Source organism: Doryrhamphus excisus, chromosome 17 (assembly GCF_030265055.1).
Source record: "Doryrhamphus excisus isolate RoL2022-K1 chromosome 17, RoL_Dexc_1.0, whole genome shotgun sequence".
In the NCBI taxonomy this organism is placed as follows: domain Eukaryota; kingdom Metazoa; phylum Chordata; class Actinopteri; order Syngnathiformes; family Syngnathidae; genus Doryrhamphus; species Doryrhamphus excisus.
In genome coordinates, this window is record NC_080482.1 from 4,167,051 (window position 1) to 4,190,622 (window position 23,572).

The following is a 23,572-nucleotide window of genomic DNA, read 5'->3' on the forward strand; positions in this document are numbered from 1 at the left end:
TGCTCACTGCTTTATTCACAGTCGCAACAGGTGACAAGATTATTTGTCCGGCATGTGAAACGGTCACCTTCCTTGGAGCCAATTCCCCACAAGCACGCCTCCCATTTCCAACCAATCACACCATTGTATGAAACAAAGCTGCTCTACGCTACCAATAGACAAAGATGGCTCACTCCAACAAAACGAGGGTGTAATTAATTAATGTAGGCTACTGATACAATTGAAGTAATGCTAGTCTGTAGTGAAGATGCTACAGTATGAACGAAGTATGAACAAAAGGACATGTTGCATGTATGACAATGTTGCTCGTACGCCGTGAATCAATGACTGTCTAGTGAGGGCAGTGATTTAATAGACGATCTTTGGAGTTCATATTGCCCTTCCTGCTCATTCAAGCAGTCACAACAACAATGGCGGCGGCTGCTCGGCTTTTCGTACGAGGTGCACACTCGAAACTTTGTATCTCCGGCGTAGCAACGGGACCACAGTGCTCTTTTGGGCCCACCTTGCTGAAACTGGCACCGGGCGGAATCTCCCATACAAAAACACACCGCAGACATGCAGCCCACTTTACCTTCCTGCCCGACCCCGAACCAACACAGTATGGTAAGTAGCTTGACAGCTAGCTAGTAGCTGTCTGCTAGCTTTTTCCATTAGCACTCGAAACCTGAAAAGTGAGATTCATCGAAAAATAATACGTGTGGTTTACAAATTGTAAATAAAGTTTATTCAAATAAAAGTTTCAGAGGCTCATAGTTAAAGGGAAGCTACACTTTGTTTTGAATTTTGCCCAATATCCACAATCCTTATCTGACACATGAACACATGTATTGCTCTTCTCTGTACGTTCTAAAGATATAATAAGCAGTTGAGAAGAGACCGCTCATTAATGCACGTAATGGGCACACCTATGCCACCTACAAAGACTGCTATTAAAACAAGGTTTAGGGTTTTATGTACACGCTGTAACCCATGTAGTAACAGGTAGATTCACTTTACGCGACGTCCTTTGAAGCGCTACCAGAATTTCCTTTCTGGGCGCATTGATTTCACGTAACAGCATAGCCCTTTTTCCAAAAACAAAAAACACAGCAGCAGTAGAGCAGCTATACAATGTAGTGTAACCTTGTGGCGGTGCCGGTGTGTGGTGAAGCTAGATGCTAACCGGCTGGTAGCTAGTCGGTGTGGTGTGACAAGCTATTGTATCAATACACCAGTAACATTTTTACTATTTAACACAAACACTGCTCAACATTCTGGCTGATGGGCAAAATTCCAAAAGTGCATTTTCCTTTGAAGGTGCAGCATATTCCTAGTAGAGTATGTCTGGTGTTAACATTCTTACACTCTCTGTGTATGTATACATACAGTCTTATAAGGGAACTTAAGACATTAAGTTCAACAGTTTTAGTGAATGCTAGTTCTTGGTATTTTGTCTAAATGTTTTATTCTTATTTGTTTCTCATTGTAGGACCAACCGAGAAGATGAATTTGTTCCAATCAGTTACAAGTGCATTGGACAACACTCTTTCCAGTGACCCCACAGCAGGTATTTGGCTCTTCATGGGTGTATTTAGTCATGTCCCAAACCCTACAATTACTTTTTAAGTTCTCAAAAATCACTCCACACTCTTTATTGCGCTCTGTTTCTACCATATCCAACTGATTGCGTGGAAATTTGGGGTAATAACAACAAGAAATTCACTATATATCACTATAGCGTTACATTACCTTACACTTCTGTACATGTACAAAAATAAGTAGGAAGAAGCACACCTTATTTAATCCTACCATCCATCCATTTAAAATCACTTGTAATACATTTGCTCACTTTTTGTATTCCAAATGGTAGTTTCAATACATAGGAAACTGATAAGGTGGAATAAATATATGATAAATAATACTAAATTGTGGTTTGGGAACTCTAGTTGTAAGTGTGCCAAATGCCCACTGCATGGGGACAAGGTGAGACTTGAAATCAGTAAAGTGAGTTACTGTTACTGCATTGTTGTATCCTCTTTGCTCTGGATACTCTTTAACTGTGTTGTCTTTAATCGCAGTCATTTTTGGGGAAGACGTGGCCTTCGGTGGAGTGTTTCGATGCACAGTGGGTCTAAGAGACAAATATGGTAAGATAAAGCCATTTAAATATTCTGTACTGTGGTTCAAATTTTGTGGCTTCAGTCATAGTTTTTCAAACATATAAGTAGTGCCGTTTCACGGTTGAATACTGCTTACTATTAGTGAAAACATATGCATATTAAATCAAATTTTGCACATGTTTTGGCTAAAATGCATTTTCAAGCTTAAAACTGGTTAAATTAACAAAATACAAATGCAAGGAATTAAGAAGACTCATTCAACCTGGTCACTAATTAGTGATTGTCAGTAATTAGTAACTTGATCAACAACAAAATGAGTCGCATACTCATTATAAAGGAGTATCTGTTACCAATAATGCGTTTCTGCGAGATCAGTGTATGAAACGAGTACATTTTGTCAGTATCGTTGTTCGTGTTTAAAGAAAATGCTAATTATGTATTCACTCCTCACGCTCTGTGATTGGCTAGTCGCACATAGTGACCGCCTTTCTCTTTACGTCACGTCCTGTCCACAAATTTATTGCATTCAAAAGTAAGGCGATTGCTTTTGGCCGCCTCTATTGTCCGTCTTACATTATGTTACCACAAGGTGGCAGGAGAGTTCCTTTAAGATCCCATCAACTGCTCCTTTGGAGGCGTTTGTAGGAGTTCACTGTTCACCTAGAGGACCAAAAGTATCTTTTTACACATTCATTGTTGCCTTGTAAAGCTAATATGTAAGAATGACGTTTTCTTTAAATGATGTTTGCTGATACATTTTAGTCACAAATCCTTAGTATTATTAGTATAGAACATTCCATCCACTGAATACAATAGGATGCACCTGATAACCTTTTCACATCAGCTTGTGTGTGTTCGCCTGTTCCTACCAGTTAAAAAATGGAATGTGAAAGACACAGTGTCTCTTTTGTTGTTGGAGTCTCTGGGATACGTTATGTTAATTATTTAACACTGAAACATAACACTGATGTACAAATATCAAATCTGACTTTATTACCACAGAAAGTAAACCTGAAATGTGTGAGACCCATACCAGTTGAATATTTCTTGCATATGTGTCTACATGTGTATATGAGTGTGTACTGTATAAGGACGGGACAGGACCGATGAGCCGAGAAGAACGGATTGCGGTGTATGAGACCGGAGTTGTCACTAGACTGTTGCTTTGCACGTTTCTACAGCAACTGTTGAAACAGAGTTGCAGCCTGTCCATCAGCAGCTTGTGCTGCTACTGCAGTCTTGACATGATGAAACTGAATGCATCACTGTGTGCACAAACAAAGTTCTGAGGGGCTCAGCTCACATGTCCAAAGGTTTGGGTCTCGGCCTTTGAATTCCTGTCGTCTCTTTATTAGTGAAACAGGTGCTTTTGGAGTTTGCTTCTTTTTGTCATGTACATAAAACTTTCAACAACAGTCGTATACAAAGCTCAATTTTCACTATGTATTTATTCTTTTTGAATTGTTTGTCCGGGAAGATAATATTGACTTAATCGTAACCACACTGGAAAAATTCAGTGGTTACATTATATAATTTACAAATAAATAGGTGAGAGAATAAACATGACTAAAATCAAAATTGGATTCTAAAAGGTAATACCTAATAGAGCGTGAAAATAGGAAAATAATATTATCATAACATGCATATTGGAGACAGTCTGGACAGGAATGACCAGCATTAGGCTGGCACTGCGGATGTAACAGACTGTTGCTGGAGGAACGTCAAAGTGTCAATCAATGTCGCATAGTGGTTGAGAGGGATTGTCCATTATGGATGTCAGCTTGGCCAACATCCTTCCTTCAGCCACCTCCTTGATGGTCTCCAGTGGGCAGCCCGGGACTGAGCCAGCTCTCCTAGTCAGTTTATTAAGTTTGTGTGTCCGTTCATGCTACCTCCACCCCAGAACACTCAAAAGGCACCACAGTGTCATAGAAGGTACTATGTAGCAGTGACCTGCAAACTGATGGACCTCAGTCTCCTCAATAGGTGGGGATGACTTCTCAAGCCCTTCTCAATGTAACCTGTACAGTGGTTACCAAAGTGGGGTACCTCAATTGCCATAGAGTGTATGTGAATAAAAACGGAAAAACAATTAGTGCCTCAAAATTACGAGTGCGCCTGAATGCCTCACAGTGCGAGGAGACCACAGCAGGAAAGAGACAGAACAGCAGGTTGCTCTTTGCTCTGTGTGCATCATATCAACAAATAAGTAAGTTTGAATGATTACTTTTGCATTACGACCGTTTCATGTTCAAGACTCCATAATTAGCATAATGAGGTTTATGGTTTTTAAGTGTGCAAGAGTAGAGGGTACATGGCTTCAGGTCAAATGTCTGAAGAGTCAAAAGTTAGGGAACCACTGCTGTAGATGATGGTATCGTCCCCCCAAAAAACTTGTATCATAAACATGCATAAATGTTTAATAACCTTAAACATTTAATTACCTTATATTCATTTTAGTATCTGTCTATTTTATGAAGTGCACTTATTCATTCCCGAACAGTCAACGGACTAAAATCATTTTATTTTCAGCTCCAGCAAGAAACTCTTGTGATTTTTTTTGCTCTCTTGTTTCACTCAACAATCTTCAAAAAGCAACACTGAGAAAAAATATCGGAAGTGATGACCTGTATAGAAGAGTCTAAAATAATAATCTTGGACTCTTACAGGTATGAGCTCTGCTGTATTTTCAGTTGGCTTTGGTGTGTGTTTGTGTGTGTGTGTGTTTTTTTTTTTTTAAATAACCTGGCGCCTCAAATCAATCCCGCAGTAGCTGGCTTTTCCTTTTGTTTTCATTGACGTCAGAAATGTTGACCTTTTGGTGAGGGATCATTATTTTCCATCTCATCCTTGTGTACAGTGACAAGCACAAAGCTGTTTTATCCCTCTCACAACTGAGGGAGATGGTGCTCACCTCTACCACCTGCAGCCATTATACAGAAAAGAGGTTAATGCAGGGCGACCGCTATGTGAATGGCTTTTTATGAAGCAGATGCATCCACTGTGCCTCTTTTTACCCTGTACTCTTTTTTTTTTTTAATCTGTATGTCCACAAAAATAGTCCTTACCCTCACTACATAGCCTATATGCTGTCATTGTCATAATGTTTGCTTTTACTGTGTTTCCAAAGTTGAGTCACACACACTGGCTTTAAATGACTGTTTTTAGTGAAAGACATTTGGCATGAGAGTATGCAATCTGTAACTACCTACCTCTTGGAAAAACAGTGTATTAAGTCCAATTGCCTTTGATCCAGCTTTTTGTGGATTCATTGGCTCCATCTTCACACACATGCTTCCTGCATATATCTAATGGTAACTGTAATGTACCCTACCTCCAATCAGAAAAGATCGAAACACCAATTTCAAATAGTGTGGGCCATTTATAGAAGATAAAAAAAAGCAACGTGACTTTGATTTTGATGATTTTATAATGAAACACCCCCTCAATATTATATGAACAAACAGTAAAACTGTGTGCAATGTACTGTACATTATATTTATTTTACCAGTATAAAACTATAATATTAATTTAGAAGCTGAAAAAATGTTGCATGGACTACATTATAGCTCTGTTCGTTTTTATTTCAGTGCCGGCGTTGACATTTGTCAAAGCTTTGACAACACAGGCACACAGACGTTTACGGTCACCAATGCTTGAGCCGCACACTCGGGTTGGCTCTCGTCTTTAGGTCAACATGCTCACTTTGATCACTGAACTGTTCGGCCCCTTCTGGGTTTGTGGTACTGTGGTAGCTAATTGAACTTAATGAGTTACAGTGGTAAGAAAGACATTTCCAGGCAATACAGAAAAAGAAACTTAAGATGAGCGCAAAAATAACATTCTCCATCCAAATTTAGAGTATGCACTCTTTGGCTCCATTGTAGATTACAGGGTGGGGAACGGGGGAAAAAAATCATCAGTTATTTGAAGCTCTTGGAGAGTCCACTAATTTATGCAGGTTACTTTGAGCATTAACTGATGCAAGTAACAATTGTACATGTCCCATCCTCTCCTCTTGTTTTGTTTTCCTGTTAATATCACCCAGGTAAGGATCGAGTCTTCAATACTCCCCTTTGTGAGCAGGGGATTGTGGGATTTGGCATTGGTGTGGCTGTCGCAGGATCCACGGCTATTGCTGAGATTCAGTTTGCCGACTACATATATCCTGCATTTGACCAGGTGAGCATCATTGAACAGGAAATATAAGAAAGTAAGGAAAGTATTTTGAACCCTGCAGCTTAACCAAAGATGTGGCAAATTTATGGCTAAAAGAACTTCAGTTCCCATTAACAGTGCAGATTCAGGAAATAGTAGATTGGATGCTAATCACATTTTGCAGCAGTCATCATTTGATCTCACAAATCATAAGTACATTTGATCCAGTGTAGAATTGCTACAGCTTCTGCTTACGCATCTCACGTTTCACTCATCTGAGCTAATGAGTGACGTTGGGAACACCTGAGTTTGGTTAGGATTGCAAGTTTTATAGTGTCTGTCTGTTTAAATAGCCCATGTTACAACATGGACATCTGTGGTTTATAGAATACACAAAAAATCTTTCCTTTTTAAATTTGGTGGTCGATGTTTAAATTAAGATGCGCTCAAGTAGTCCGGAATAGAATCAGCATCTCTCAAATGTCTGTCAGTATATTGCACACCACTTTTCTCTCTGAGTAAGATGACTTTGGCTCTAACAGGCTTTAACCATTTATATGTGTCACTGTGTATTTATGTGCTCTAGAAGATAAAGGTATTCTGGGGAAAAATGTGTCAGAAAACCCAAGAATGATTAACATTGAACTATTCTGAAGTGGGCTTCTGTGAGCCCTGATCTAAACCCTATTGAACATCAGTAGAAGAAGCTGAAACATGCAGTCTGGACCAGGCACTCGAAAAAAAAAAAACATCTGGATTAGTTTACTCATGGGAACTATGCCAAAATACCCAACAATATGTGAGTTTCATTGAGAGTTACGGTGGCTTGACTGCAGTTCTTATCACAAGGTTGTGCATCAGCATATTGTATTAAGGGTACTATTATTTTATAGCACTTTCACAATGTCAACACATGTATGTTACAGTTTTTAATATCTTCATACGCACTACTTAAATATACAGTATATCGGCTGATGATTTTTGGAGGAACTAATCTCAATCATATCGGTCTCTTTGTAGATAGTCAATGAAGCCGCCAAGTACCGCTATCGCTCTGGCAACTTGTTTGACTGTGGAAACCTCACCATTCGAGCTCCCTGGGGGTGTGTTGGACATGGATCGCTCTACCACTCACAATGCCCTGAGGCCTTCTTTGCCCACAGCCCTGGGATTAAGGTTAGTCATCCAGCACACCATGCTTGTTTCCATATTTTATATTTTTAGTGTTATTTTAACAGCTTTTAATTTGACCAACAGTACTTTACCATTGCTCTCCTCATCCAAATTCCTCAAAACAACATTTACCATGTGTTAAAGCTGTTTAATCCTGCAATTTGATCTTTCCTGCTAATAAACCAAAGTTCATCACACCTTCAACAACAATACTATTGCTGCATGAATTTAGCAGCATGTGTTCTCTGCAAACAAATTGATGTTAAAATGTCAGCCATGACATTCATCACAGTTTCCTTCTAAACATACATTTAATCATCATAAGTAGTATCTAATTTCACCAGAGCCAAGGAAAGATTGTACGTGTTATAAAAAAAGCAGTTGATGTGAGTAACCATCTCTGAGAGCAATAAACATGTTGTCGCCCAGCAAAGGTCAGGCTGATAAATGTTAATCATTGTGCATACTATCGCCACAGCCAGCTCCATCTGAGGGATAGCACCACCACTGCAGTCTGATTGGCTTTGGTCATCTTTGGTTTGATGTTGCTTTGACCTGAATGCAATTTGCATTTGCAATGTCACAAAAAATGTGTTGTGATAAAACGCAATAATCATTTTTAATATACTGGTTTGTTGCATGTTACACAGGTTGTTGTCCCTCGTAGCCCAGTGCAGGCCAAGGGGCTGCTCCTCTCTTGCATCGCCGATAAGAACCCATGCATTTTCTTTGAGCCTAAGATCCTTTACAGAGCAGCAGGTAAGCTAAATTTTTCCAAATGTAAATCACAAATCATGTTCTACAGTCATGGTCCAAAATATTGGCATGCCCAAGATGACAGTGTCATGGCTATATAAATTAGGCTGATTTGGTTATATTCCATACAGGCATGGTCATTTTCTTTTTGATTTTTTAGAATTCTGTTTTTTTACACTTAAAATATTTTGAAATAGTCTGCATTGTCTGCTTCCATTGCGATGTAAAAGTGTCTTCACAGTGGACAGTGATGCAGGGGTTCCAGCAGTTTGCTGTTCATGTCAGGCTTTGAACCTATAATGTTCCCTGGTTCCTGTCACCCGAAGGTGACCGATGACAGTGATAAAGTGGGGACACCTCCAAATAATATGTACAATTCTTTGAACTGACAATCTTGGAGTCTGTATTTGTTTACAAATGGCTCCAAACAATTTTCCCAATTTATTCAAAGCTACAGTCCTCCTCCTTAGAGATTCACTGAGTTCCTTGGACTATCCATGCCTTCCACATGCAACGAATGAACTAATGACCTTTTGGAAGAGATTTTTTTTAAACATGCAACATGAAAAGTATCCATTGTTTAATAAACCATAAATGTTATCAAATTTTAGCAAAGTGCAGATGTTCCACTCAGACTATGTATGTCTGCCTCAAAAGCATATCCAGCCATTTCAACCAGGCTCCTATGAGTCAGATTTATTTCTTTTCTGCATCTTAAAATCTTGGAATAATCGCAGTAATTAAGTTTAAAACTAATTGTGAAGAGGACTTGGAAACTTTTTGATTTGCAAGATGCCACAGGATAACTCACAGCTGCATGCAGTAACAAAACAGTGTACAGTTGGGGGATTTTTTTTTTTCTGTGGGGATTCCAATATATCAGAAATGATTATTCAAACCATATACAGTCCTTATTTGCCATCTGCCTTGGGTTTGGTTTAAAGTTAGACAATTCCTAAGGCCCCCTTCTTTTGGAGAGGTTGGTATCCAAACCCTGTTTTGTTGTCAACATTCATCAAGTTGTAGCTGGCAAACATTATTCACACATAATGTTGTGCTGATAAAAGTACATGTTGTCTCTTATGAGCAATGAGGTTTTGGAAAAAGCATGTGGAAGCCTTTTGAAATGGGCCAGATAAAATGTTCTGTTGGAGAAATATGTGTTAGATTGGTTTGTCATTCCATTAGTGGTTCAACTGTTGGATTATTAAAGTTATTCTTTTTGGAATCTTAGTATCTTCTTGGTGACCACAGGGTACATGATGTGTCTGTATCAACCCTCATGAGTGTTTAGTCTGCATGTCGGTGATTATTTTATTAAAGGGGACCGATTATGCTTTTTCCACTTTTCTGACCTGTAAATGGTGTTAAAGTGTTGTATCATCGTGTTGAACTATGCCAAAGTTTCAGACAATTTGGAAGTGAGCCCTGGAAGAAGTTTGGAATGGCTCTGAACGCTCGGTTTCTAGGAGTTTATTCCTTAATCCTTAAATTCTGTCTTTGCAGTGGAGCAGGTTCCTACAGAGCACTACACTATACCACTTTCACAGGCTGAGGTTGTAGAGGAAGGAAGTGATGTCACTCTGCTTGCCTGGGGGACACAGGTAGGTGATCTTGAGCATCATTGTATCTGAGTGTGATCCTCAACAGCAGTGGATTAACTTTGTATATTAGCAGCTTCCTGTGTCACTGCAGGGTTTCTCAGCTGTCATGCTTAGTGCATATGTGCGTAGACATTGCCACAATACCAAGCTGTACTTGACTCTCCATCTATTATGGCACATATCTACAACACACTTTCCATTGTTGATGGTCTTTTCATCAGTGAGCTTTGATTTCTGCAGCTCCGTATTACGGAGCCTGCAACTCGCCAGGAGTCAGATTCAGTTTGATTGTTCCCAGCCACTTGATCTGGCTTATACAGGCCCCAATGTACCTGCAGTCGGGGAGGGTGGGTGGAGAGACATTGGGGGGAAAACGTCATCAGGGTTCCAGACTATCTTTTTTTTTTTTTTTTTTAACTAAATTGGCAAAGGAACTGGGTTGCCAATTTGTGCAAAAATAAATAAAAAGGCCTAACCAACCTAACTCTTTTTGGTTGGGTTTGCCTTTTTTAGAGTAACACTGATACATGGGAAATTAATCATTCATTCATTCATTTTCTACCGCTTATCATTGCTCAATAATGTATATACTTGTTAAAATAACTGTGGTCCCTCTCATAGCCACAATTATTCTAGAAGGATGAATTGGCGAGATAGATGAGCCAGTAAAGTAGTGGAAACAATGGTGCTTCATTTTGAAATGCACTTCTTTGTTTCCGACGACACCACTCCTCATCTGCCCAGCCTTCCAAGCTGAGCAAGAAGGAAAATAAGTGGAATTTGTGATCTTGAACAGAAAAAAATATTTGCCTGAATTACTTTATTTGTCTCTGGTCTCTTTTTACCATAAGTACCCAAAAGGTATTCTTGCAGGGATTTTCTACTGTGTGTTGATACTGTACATGTGTAGTTATTCATTGCAAAATATCATGTGTCGTGACATGTCATTCAACATTTATTTTTTTCCCTCTTCCAATAAGGTCCATGTGATAAAAGAAGTAGCCCAAATGGCTCAGGAGAAACTAGGAGTGTCGTGTGAGGTCATCGACCTTCGTACCATCCTGCCGTGGGATACTGAAACCATTTGTAAGGTACAGTATGAAGCACTTATGTCTAAGCAGAATGAATCTCAAAGATTTTGTCAGACAAAATGGAATATACTTCAGTCAATTGAAATTCGGAAATAGCAGTAAATTAATAATAACTTTTAGTGTCATTTAGTGTACAGCAATTCTTTCCTTCTACAATGTTCACAGGCTCAAGAGTTGTTTGAACGCTATAAATTGTATCTCCTGTTACTTTATTTCCAAACAATGACAATTTAAAAATATTTGCAGTGCTCCAGTACCTTATCATTTCTCTCTGGCAGTCAGCGTACTCTGTTACATCTGAACTCACAGCGACAGCAGATCGCTTTGGTCTTATTGCGAGAGCCATCTACCAGGGCTCTGAAGCTAACCTTACCATACAAAATACCATTTTCTTTGTCCACTTCTGCTCAATATTTGTTCCCGCTTTTGGCTCCAAATCCACTGCTGAATTTTCTAAATAGGGTCGGGTAAATAGGGTTAATAGGCCGAGGGTCAAACAGGACGTGCGTATGTTTATCATGTGTAAAAAAAAAATGCCATTAATAGAAATTTTACTTATTTTTTACTATTAAATACTTTTAATATTTTTCAGTCATCAAATTCAGTCAGCCAATTCTCTAACTCCACTTCACAAACACAATGTGTCAACCATATGATGTGTAAGCCTTAAAAGAAATTGAATGGTTGATGTGATTTCAATACATCTGCCACATTCATGTTTGAGAAGCACCACATAGACAGTGAAATGACGTACACTACTTAGTTTGAGATGAATTGGACTGATACGACAGCCACTACAGCAGGGAATGCTCTTGAATGCTTTGTTTGGAGCCAAATTAGGAATGATTTAGGTGGCCTGTAAGTGATTAGCACAGACAAACTGCCATCATTCCTGCTTTTGCAGTTCAACTGAGGGGTGTCAGCCAGCATGTGCTTGCTGGCCTACCACAATAATTGGAATATATTTGGGCTGCCGTCACTCACACTGGAAACAATTATTGTAAAAGAGAATGGCACAGGAAGAAAGTGGCAAGAGATTTGGACGTCATCTCATACTCCCCAAGCCGTCCCCATTCTTTAGATTGTTGCCTATGTCTGTAATTACAGTGTTAGTACCGAGTAATGAAGTCCAAACCAGTAGTAGGTGTGGTATTTATGGAAGGCAAAGCTAGAGGAGTTGTGCGCTCACGTGTCTGCACTCGTGTGTGTATGTACATAAAGTACATGCTTGTACTTGAATGCATTTTTTTTTCTAGTTAGCCCCAGGTATTTCAAAATCAATCTCAATTCATATACATCCTGTTCAAATATGCTGGTTTTCTGAATAAGCACATTGGATATTGGAGAGCACTTATTGTCCTTATTTTCGGCCTTTTTATATTGATTGTGGAATTCTATAGAGCAGCTACAAACGATAACCCACACAGAAAGCTTATTAGATTTTCCAGAATCTGCACCTATTCCAGCTATTTTTCCTTGGCTTTCCAAAATGGTCTGTTTTAATTTATTCCACCCACACTGCTGTTTTTGGTCACACTCCCAAGCGCTCCCGAGGACTTCTGGACTACTGCCGAACCCAACCTTCTAATTCTGTCAGTATAGGAGTTGATAAATGAATAAACCCTTTGGAGAGCTACTTGTGTAAAGTGGTTAGGAGCTACCGGTAGATCATGAGCTACTGGTTAGAGACCCTGACTTACCGTGTATGAACATCTAGAGTGGTAACATAGGTCCGTATTTAGTGAGTGGAGACAATCTTGGAACATCCGTAGTCAAAATGTGGTCATTAGGTGTTTTTTGCGTAAACCTCATTATCTGAAACTTGGGCAGAGTTGAACCCAATAATACAACATTCTGACAACATTTATAGATCAGAAAAGTTGCAAAAGCTAAATATGTAGGTTAATTAAATTAGTTTATTAGATATGTAGATTTATAGAATCTTACAAGTTCATTCAATCAATCACTATTTTGGACAGTGATATCATCATCATATTATCATCATACAGAGGAAGGATGAATCATAAAAACTGGCATTAATATGACAATGAACTTTTTTTTGTTTCATTGCTAATCTACATTTAGTTCCTGATGATACCGATGTGATGGAAATTTCCTCTTTATGGTATTAATGGACCCCATTGTGTCTTAAGAGTCTTGAGATTGGAAGGTCTGCTGCTTCTTTTCCACTGAAGATGACAAAGCCTTGGCGAGAGTTGTAGGCATGTTGAGATCATTGAGGTCAGCTTGTAGGCCTGATGGAACTGGCTGAAATAGGCATTGTCTGTGAAATCACTAGCACGGGATCCAAGATGCATACTACCGGTTTTTGTGTTGCCAATGGATTCTCCAGATCCTCTGGCTGTTAGTTATAAATTAGGTACACATTCTCAAAACAAAGACCAGCAATGGAGGGGGAAAAAGACGGGAAATTATTATTAAATATAATTGTGTGTCACAAATAGGAGAAAATTATAAGCGCATACTCACACATGCGTGCATTGTAGCCCAATCATAGAGTGACTACACTCCCCTTTTTTGTGCTTGACAGCCCTAATCCAAGTGGTCATTTCTAATTTACTACTTAGCCTGTTAAAGCCTGTGAGATACGCTGAAAGAAAGTTGTACATGCTAAAGTGCTAGGAGGATACAGTGGTGGCGTATGAATGAAAGCAGTAAAGCAGTGTATGTGTGTGCCATGGTGTTATTGAGTTAAATTGGTTTTAATGAGTTTTCATAGAACAGTTATTTCAGTCGGAGGTCCCTTGGCATGCTCGACTTGCAGAGGCTGGCTTGGCTCCTCGCCCAGTGTTGAGGTGCTTCCTCGCACTCTCTCCGGCTCCTTTTTTTTTGTGTTCTAACCCGTTCTCCCACTTTCTGGTTGGTACCTTTTTTCACTGTCTGCTATGATTGAGATTGAGTGTTTATACACCACTTAAATCAAGTGCTTGTTTCCTCTGGCCTTCCTTCCTTCTCAGTGCTGTAATTTAACAGGGCCTCAAGCAGTGACTCTCTTTTGTTATTCACTGAACAACAATTTAAAGTATTTTTTTGTCATAAATATTACGGGTTGGCACTTAGTTGGGACCCTCGCCACTGCCAAGCAATAACAGGGGAAGGAAGAAAAACCATCAGGACTGAAAGAATTTCTCAATGGCGACACTGAGCCAAACGCTTTCTTCCTTTTGCATTTTGATTGATGGTCTGAGGAAAGGGGAGAGATATTATATGGGAAGCTGGAAGTTATTGCATGTGCGTGTATTATTTTTTGTCATCACCACAGTATTTAAGCAAATTCTTCAAAGTAAAGATTCTCAACATTTTTAAATCTTATAAGGGATTTATGCATTTTTTTAAATTATTAATAAATCCAATAGAGATGTTATGCCAAAGAGGACACACTTTGGCATGCCCCTTTTTGTATTGCACATAATCTTAGTATGTTAGAATATTTGACTCTCCAAATGGTCTCTCATTTTTAGATGATTGCTACATTGGGTAGTAAGATACCGATGGACAGCAGTTGGTTGTGCAATTCACTGCCATAAATAAATTCAGAATAAGCGTCTCCTGAAAAGCAATTCGTGTTTGCACTCAGGGTGTGTTTTTCACATGCAAGAGCGTGATGCTGTGTTTGGTTGCTTGTTGGAGTTGGCTCTGAGAAGCTCTCATCTGCCTATGTGTGTGATTGGGTATATATTCCATGGGAAAGTGACAGTTGTGACCTTAATCTTTGAGGGCATGCCAGGTGATTGACTGCCAACTTAGTGAGGCCACATTGTGGTATGTGCTGGAACCGAAGACAGACTTCACAAAAGCAGGCTAAATGGATGGTTTGAAGAATCAATGAAGGAAGAAGCCGAGAGAAAAACATGAGGATGAGACAAACCACAGCACTGAGGAGTGATTTGGTTATGGGAAGAGGAAGCACCCTGATGTAAAGAGCGATTGGTCATCGAGGTTGAGTTGATAGTGTGGCTGTGGATGAAACGCCATGTTCCCCATTACTTTGGGTATATATGGAAATAGCTGTAAACATGATATTTCTCTTGCAGCTTGTGGAACAACCCTGGCACCCAATGGCATCTCAATGAGTAGTCCTGTTGAACCCACTAGTGCTGCTGCCCTGTCCAGCTACCACCACTCATCAGCTATAAGATCATGGGCAAAGGGAAAATACAAGTCACACCTTCCGGGAAAACTAATCACCTCATCATAAAATAGTATGACACATTTATGCAAATTAATGCAGCAGTAGATGAACAGGAGTAGCAATCACTGAAACCCTCAAAAAAGGAAGTGCTAGCCACAGGCCATTTCTCGCTAATTATCCATCCTCAGTTTCTCCAGTGTCTCTACCGGTAGCAGCTTACTAAGGCTGTACAGGTCATGCAGCTCATCCAGGATCACACCTACATACATAATGATATCAGACATATAAACCACCAAATACAAAAAACATCATCAGAAGAAGAGAAACATTAATTCCTTCATTTTCTACCACTTACCCTCACGAGTGTCGCAGGCGTGCTGGAGCCTATCCCAGCTGTCTTTGGGTGACATACACCAACCTATGGACAATTTGGAGTCGCCAATTAACCTAGCATATTTTTGGAATGTGGGAGGAAACCAAGAGATGGCCGGGGTGGAATCGAACTAGCCGTGTAGCCTGCGCTCTAACCACTTGATCACCGTGCACCGAAACATTTTGTGTCTATTGTGTGAGGTGGGGTGCCAGAGGACTTCAGGAGAGGCACAATAGCTTAATAACGTGTTTAATAGTTTTTAAACCTGCTTGAGGTTCGGAAAGACAGTTTGGTGATCGATTGTTTGCTTCTACACTGCAATTGTCTGTGGACCAGTCCATGGTGTACCCCCAGTGAGATTAAGCAGCATAGAAGATGGATGGATGGGTGGATGGATGGATTTTTCTATAGTGACTGAGTACACCACAGTTTTACTGTAAAGGTGGGAAAATGTGGAGTAGAAGAGGTCCCATTCGGTAAGATGTGGTCTTTGGCATATGCTACTATTCAAATATAAACTCATGTGGCTGTTATAAATCCATGGAAGAAGAAACACTGTTACCAGCATGTGGTCTTGAGTTTTCATTGCAAGTGTTATATTTTACTGCCTTTCGTCCGTCTTCACACTGAATTTTTTCCTTTTACATTCATCAAACTGCTCAATGTCCCAATATTTGCCTATGGCTTCATATCGATGTAACAGTGATACTATGTCTTAAGTTCCCCCTTTGAAGCAAGTGACAAGAAGCTGTTAAAGGTAAACACAAGGTTAGGCTGACTTTTGCGAACCGGGTCAACCCGCAGAATGCAAGTGGATGAATCTGAAAACCCACACCCAGCTTCTGAGTTTAAACCAAACTGCTATAATTACTATGTTGACAAACCTAATGTCAATTGTTGACAGTTTATGCCACAATATTTTGAACCACTGACAATATCTTATTTTACCAGAAGGCATTTGACGAATACATTTTCATGCTGTGCAATGTTCGAAGAGGCACAATGATGACTCTCTCCAACAAGAGAGGAGCTGCTGAGATGTAATTTAATACAATCCATATATAGGTGTTTTTGTTGTTTGTATTAGGGAATAAATAATTGGTCAGTATGGGATAGATTAGATGGCAGCTCTGTTTATTGGCTCTGAGTGTGAGTCATAATATTGCAACAATGTGTAATATTAAGATGTCGTCCTCGCCTCACCCATAAAGCCAGGATTGTGCTTCTATGTAGTCACAGTGCCATCCCCTCCAACATCATCTTTTTATAGCTTGTCAAGCTTGAGCACATAACATACAAAACACTCGGGGCAGTGTTTTGCAGAGAGTCGACACCATGAGCAACCCTGACAGTCATTTACTATTTAGCCTGTTAGCAACCTTGTCGCTAGTGAACAATGGCAGTTAAAGATCGTGTTATGGTGTTTGTTACTGGAGCTGGAACTAATCACTGTCTTACAACAGTTGCTTTTATTGCAAATGTTAATCTGAAATTGGACAATATGGCATTTGCAAAGGTGGGCTGCATGCCCTCTGAACTGGTGTTATACACACAGTAAATGATGTACTAAAAGATGACCAATCATAACTCATAGATGTCCATAAATGTTGTTGTTGGAGGTGCATGTCAAGCACCGTAGCGAGTCGGCATTGTGTCAGCTGACACTTGGCGCTAGAGCATAAGCTTGATATCCCTTCAATGCGCTGTTTCCTCTTATAGTTATTGCCTTCCAGTGATGTCATTACTTTAAACATTCCTTACAAAAATGAGCAACAGACTGAACCAATTTGATACAAAAGAGCCACTAAGATGTTCACTAGTAACACAACAATAGGAAGTTGTTTTTAAATAGCCAATCACACAATATTGCCACCTGGAAGACATACGTATTTTGGAGAGTTATGACTTGATAACAATGTGAACATCCATACCTATTTTTGCTTCTTAAATACCCAGTTTTGATGCACCCCATTCCAGTTCTTACTTAAATTGTTTAATTGTTTTCCATATGCTCATATTTTGTTAAAACTATTTCAACTACAACAGCTTGAAAAAATAAAACCATTTTTTCTAGTTAGACGAGTGGCAAATGGATTAGATTATAGTAGAGTGTTGGGTTGTGTTTTGTTTTTGTTTTTCTGCTGTGACCCATAACGGGTGGAGCAGAAGCATCCTCCTGCAATAATGTTGGGTTATAGAAAACCCAAATGCTGTGTATGGAAGGTTGAGACCTTAATGTCCATGATTGTCCCATTGGTCCAATGCACCAGCCTAAATAAAACCTCAGCTCATATTTATATATGTATAATTTCCACTTTACACACACACACACACACAGTAAATAGCGATACAGTCAGACACACAATTCAAGGTGGGGAAGTTGTAGCATACCAGATTACGCATCATGACATCCATTCCGGCCATCTGCATGTACTAGTAGCTTACTCATCATATGGATTCATACACAAGGGTAGCACACAAAACAGCGAAGAGAACATTCAGTCATCTTATTCATGTGCTTATTTTTGTATTGCAGTCAGTGGTGAAAACTGGACGTTTGCTCATTAGCCATGAGGCCCCAATCACCGGAGGCTTTGCTGGTGAAATCAGCTCTACAGTGCAGGTGAGTCTTCAGGGTATACTGTATTGTTTGGGGCGGGGCGGGGGGTGGAAGGTCATTTGCAGATTCCTTGAGTAGGAGATGGGTTTCTAGTTTCAAATAAAGCTAAATAGCCTTTTACTGAGTGCCCCGCAGCACTCCAGACTTGATGCAACTTCCTCTGGTAGTTCAGCAGATGCAACTTCATCTGCCAGTTCGCAACCATTTACTGTAATGTAATACATATGTTATACATTACATCAGACATTGTTCTATTGAATAAGCAATTTAACATTTATAAACTATATATTTTAGAACCTCATAAATAACATCATTTTTGGCTTCCTCGTAATAATGAAATGCTTTCCAGTTGGGTCATTTTTAGGGAGTGTGTGATACAAAAATGCTGATAAGGCCGAAAAAATAGTTCACTGCAGAAAGCCAGTGGCTACTCCCTAAAAGCCCGTATTTCTCAAAGCAAAATTAGAAGCTCAACATTCTTTAGCATAAGCAGGCCAAAAAGTCAAATTACAGACCTCATTGTCACTACATGGCACAACATTAGTTTGGGAGCATGTCATATTAATACAGCAAAAAGTAAACAATGAAACAGAAACAGTACTATGAAAAAGTGTTGTTTATAGTTGTTAGGTGTTCTGCTGTTGGAGTGGCGTTTATAGCACCTTGAGTTAGCGGTGCCTTCCATTTTTCACAACGGTAGCCTGCTGCCTTTTTAATTCCTCCTGTCATATTTCAAGTACTGTAAATACAAGAATGGCAAAACAGTGCCTTTGCCTACCTGACATCATTACTAAATAGCACTCAATCAAATGTACTCAAGTGATTGATTCCTTCACCTCGTGCCTTTTTAAATAAAATGAATTTCAAACATGGGTTGCGGATCAAGTCTTTTTATATTTACGTCACACAAGCTCACATGTAAGCCAATTTGGTCAGCCATAAATCCACTCTGAATGCAAACCAGCTCCTGGTTAGCTTGTAGGCATGTCTGACTGAGAAGCAACATTGACCCAAATATTGTAAAAAAAATCATTGCCCGACATCCTCTTTATTAGTTGAACCACTAAACTTTCTTGAAAGGACAGCTATACAACAATGTAAACTTTGACACACCCAACATCTTTGTTATAATAATCCTTCATATTATGTGTTTATACAAATGACCTGTGTTTGAATTGATTGGGCAGATACCCTTATTATGGTTTCCCACTATTTACAAATACTACTATACTGCACAAGCAGTGCTGTCTGGCCAACACACCCCATAATCACCCTTCCTTGATGTTAAATCTCAGCATTCTATCTCTCACTGAATTATTTTAAGTGTTGTGGATATAAGCTTTGCAACTGCCATATTAAAATATTTGTATGCTAACGTTTAAGTATAACACATATAATAAGGCACTTCCAAAAATATAAATACTGATTTTAATGTAATTTGAGACTTGTGGCCTTTCTCTTGTCCAGCTGTGGTGGCGGGCAGTCAGAATACTGTACTTTGCTTCCACATGCAGTGATGTTTTTAGAGGAGATTACAGATGCAGTCCTGACGAACAGAGCAAACTCCCTGTTACTGTCTGTCTGCTTGAATGCCGTGGAGCAGGGACTTGCTTCTGAGGTCCTGTTCCTAATTATAACTCTCATCAATATGCTGACTTTTGACTCTTTCTTCCACAATGCGTCTTTCTGACCAAGGCAAGTGCGTTTTTCACAGCCTTTTAAGATGTGAATTTAATGTGACATGATTTACATAAATCCATGATGAATGATGTCGACCTGGCAGCACTTTAAATTTAAATGTAAATGTTAAATGTATGGCATTCCTACCTCGTCTTATCCACTCCTGCTGCGCTTCATGTTTCCATTGAAGTGGACTAGTGATTCCCAGCCAGTGGTGTGTGTACCCCTAGTAGTACGTGAGCAAAGAGAGATATTGAACCTTCAAATCTTTCTTTCTTCCTTTCCACCAGGCTGTATATACAGTAGGTAGGTTACAATAATAAAAGCGGAACATTTTTCTTAATTTACTTCTTAAAGCATCAGTTTGCACGGCCATCCTTCCTTGTCAGCTCCTCGGCTCATCATACTTGCTAATTAATCGAGAACAACATGGAACTTGTTGACACCTCAATTTGCCGTTTTGTTCCTTTGCATCGACTTCACCTTCTGCTTTCTTTCGCCGTTGCACAGTTCAGTTAGTCTGTCAAGGAGTCTTCGCATGATACGAGTGTCAACCCACTCAATGAAGTGTGGTGTTGATCGCCCAATTGGCAGGAAGTAGACCCCTGGAGACCACTCACTCGTTTGTATTCAGGACAGGACCGAATTGAGACGCCAACAGTGTTGGAAGCTCATGCACATGTGCAATGTATTATTTTTTTTATACAGAATGAACTTCATATTCGTTATCCATGCTAAATACACCAGAGACTGTCCTTGGTATAAACTAGCATCAAATATAGTAAAATGCATTCGCCAAGGATGGAGGCAATTGTCTGCATTGTATGTTGCGGCCTGCTTAAAGTGTGCGCGCCAAAGAGTCTGCACTTACAGATGGTTAATAAGAAGTGACAAGCATCATGTGAAGCATGTCAAATCAAGTGAAGAAACTTACATACAATTGCAAACATGTCAAAGACAGACATATTTTTTTATGTAACAAACATGAATAGCTGAGTCTGAGGCGATATTCATACAAGGCCATCCATACCGTGCCAGACTGAGGTGGCCCCTGCTGGCCTGTAGCACTGATTCTATAGCCTGTTTGCTTGTCCAATCGCATCTATTCTGTTGTATTACTGCCGGCCTAGATTATTATTCTTATTTTAGTCTTTAGTCTTGAGTTGTGGTTATTTATTTTGTGCAAGATGGCGGATGTCATTTACAGGAGGAGGATGGCAGTACACTCAGAGATGCCGTTTGCACACTTACAGGTATCAAGTCAAAACTGAATTAGAGAAGACAAAATAGGAATAGACTGATTGGGGCTTTAAAAGTTATGCATGAACTTTTATTTTTTTGATGTGTCAACAGTGTGGGTTGTTTTGCATCTGATGATGTGTAAAATCCTTTATGGTCAGCTGTTGGAGTTGACAAAGAAACATGATGTGACGATCCTTTTGTCATGTCACCTTGGCTTGTCAACAACACTCATCTTGATCTGTTTATTTTTTAATTCTGTTTTGTTCTTTTGTTTTATTTTTTTAGGAGGAGTGTTTCCTTAACTTGGAGGCGCCCATTAGTAGAGTGTGTGGTTACGACACACCTTTCCCACATATTTTTGAACCCTTCTACATCCCAGACAAGTGGAAGTGCTTTGAAGCAATCAGGAAGATGATCAACTACTAAAACTGGAGTCAGGTAACGACGACATTTCAGCATTATTCGAGCAAACACAATCTTGAGGTATCGGCTTCACGGACACCCGTTTACCTCAGCGTGTTGCAACAGACCCTGCTTATGTAGATAAATAATCTTACCTCCCTCGAAGATGCCTTTTTAAGATTTTTATGAATTTTCAGTAGGGTGCGCCCCACAATTCGAAAAGCACCAGACTCTTTCTGAGCACATTCCTCTCCTCTGCAAAATTTCACGGACATCATCGAACAAAGAAGCAGTCAAAGCCTTTATGATTAGCTTTGACATAACTCACTCACCATGCACATGGCATGAGTCCAGTCATCTCAGTGCGGTGTTGAAGAGAAACTACAGCAGGCAAAAAGGCCATCAATATTGCTGTGATATCTTATACATCTCGGGCTCCAGCATGTAGTCAATTATATCTTTATATTGGTGTATTCACGTTAGCACCTTTTAGCTTCACATGTGTTTATGGAGGGTTGTTATGTTTGCTGGCTGAACCTGCGTATGAGGCATGATTTCTTTTACCATGTGTTTTAAAATGCATTCCTGCCAGAAAAGAGCAAATGGCTCCGTGTCAAATCAGCACACATGTTCAAAACTCTTGACATCTCTCTCTTAGCACGTGTCTTTTTAAAAAAAAAAAAATCTTATTGTGTATGTAACTCCACAATAAGAGACACCAAGTGGCAGTCTTCTTTTGATGTACAAGCAGCACCGTCACAGACTGTGATTATTAATGCCATGTAGCTTTTTCCTTAACCCATCGGTATTCAAGTTCACTGTTAATGTTGATCAGATTTATGGGACTCTGGAGCCTACGCTGTTGCCTGATTGGTTGCAGGAGGCCTCAGTAATCCTGTGACCTGTGTGCTTTGAATCATGTACACTTTGGTTATCCCCTTTTTAATTTTAATGTTGAGTTATAGTTGCTGAGGAGTTGGCCCGAGGGCCACAGAGCCGTTAATAACTTTCTCAGTCAAATCCAATAGACGTCAGTGCTCGTCCTCGGTGTTCGCCATTCCTCTCCAGCATGGCTTATCCGCCTCATCTGCCATCGCCGCCAAGTGATTCACTTTCTCAACCTCTGTGTTGTTTCAGAGCCAACTCCTGAAAGCCCTAAACTGCATGTTCTCCCATTTTCCTTCTCAAGTATCCAATCAGTGGAGGGCAGCCAGGAGCAGACACCTTTGTTGACCATCCAATAGGGAAGAAGTGTCCAGATGACTTCCAAGTCCCTGTGTGTCCTCCCAACTAAGCAACTTAGACTGTTACTTTACCTCTGGATCTGTGGAGATTACTGTCTTACATCCATGATGGCTGCCATATTATAACATGATCCTTTGTATAATATGTGGTTGGAAATGAGTTTAGTAAATTAGATTCTATCATTTGTTGACTTCATAGACTTGTCACTGTCTCCATCCAACCCCCTCACGTACACACACACATATCCTCATTTTATTTTAACTGCAATAAAAGATTTAAATGAAAACATATGTGTCAGTTGTCCTCTATATTCGCTGTGTGTACACTTTTACACTGGCAGGCTTTAGAGTGACTGAGTTCGTCACAGTGTCGAGAGAAATTTAGAACACATCTTCCCCAAGTTTGTTTTACCACATCCTGAAAATAACTGGAAAATTGTGTAAAACTCAAAATATATCAACAGCCTGATGATTTGTTGCATAAATTACAAACTCAACACTTACAGTAACTCATTTCATTTGTTTTGACATCAACAGTGCTTTTGACCCTCGAGAGTATTGAGCATTCCAGTTAATTGCATTGGTCGTTTTAACATTTTGAGGTGTATCATAGGTTTCATTTGTGCTATTGTTGGAGCCTCAGGAGGAATCTTTGGAGATGAGTACAGACTCAGTACGGATTTGCATGCAGACACTATGTATGTTGCACTTTCAGTGCAGGAGGAACTTTCGTTGTGTGCGGCGAGGCTGCGTTGATGTGTGATGAGTGAGCATTTCAAACGTGCGTTATGCACACTGACATCACATTGATATTGTATCTCCTCTCCGGGCATATAAGAGGAAGTCGGTTGCATATGCGCTTCAGAAGGCAGCAGATGCAGCTGGAGGGACCCAGTAGAGGTGGATAAACCTGCCTTTCATTACTATTGATAATGTTAGAAGACTAGATATAAATGCATTATGAAATAGAAAAG

The 23,572-nt window shown here is 39.7% G+C and overlaps 1 protein-coding gene across 2 annotated transcripts; it reads left to right on the forward strand.

Moving 5' to 3' along the window:
• Positions 1-367: 367 nt before the first annotated feature.
• On the forward strand, positions 368-22,885 carry bckdhb (branched chain keto acid dehydrogenase E1 subunit beta). Of its 2 annotated transcripts, none has more exons than XM_058053823.1 (11): positions 368-606; positions 1,472-1,549; positions 2,061-2,129; positions 6,151-6,284; positions 7,281-7,436; positions 8,084-8,192; positions 9,696-9,793; positions 10,774-10,884; positions 17,947-18,033; positions 21,238-21,390; positions 22,492-22,885. In XM_058053823.1, the coding sequence occupies exons 1-10, from the start codon at positions 411-413 to the stop codon at positions 21,376-21,378; spliced, it is 1,179 nt and encodes a 392-aa protein (XP_057909806.1). In that variant the 5' UTR covers positions 368-410; the 3' UTR covers positions 21,379-21,390; positions 22,492-22,885. The 2 variants fall into 2 exon arrangements, with proteins under 2 accessions (XP_057909806.1, XP_057909805.1); XM_058053822.1 differs by having other exon boundaries at positions 369-606; positions 22,544-22,885.
• Positions 22,886-23,572: the final 687 nt, after the last annotated feature.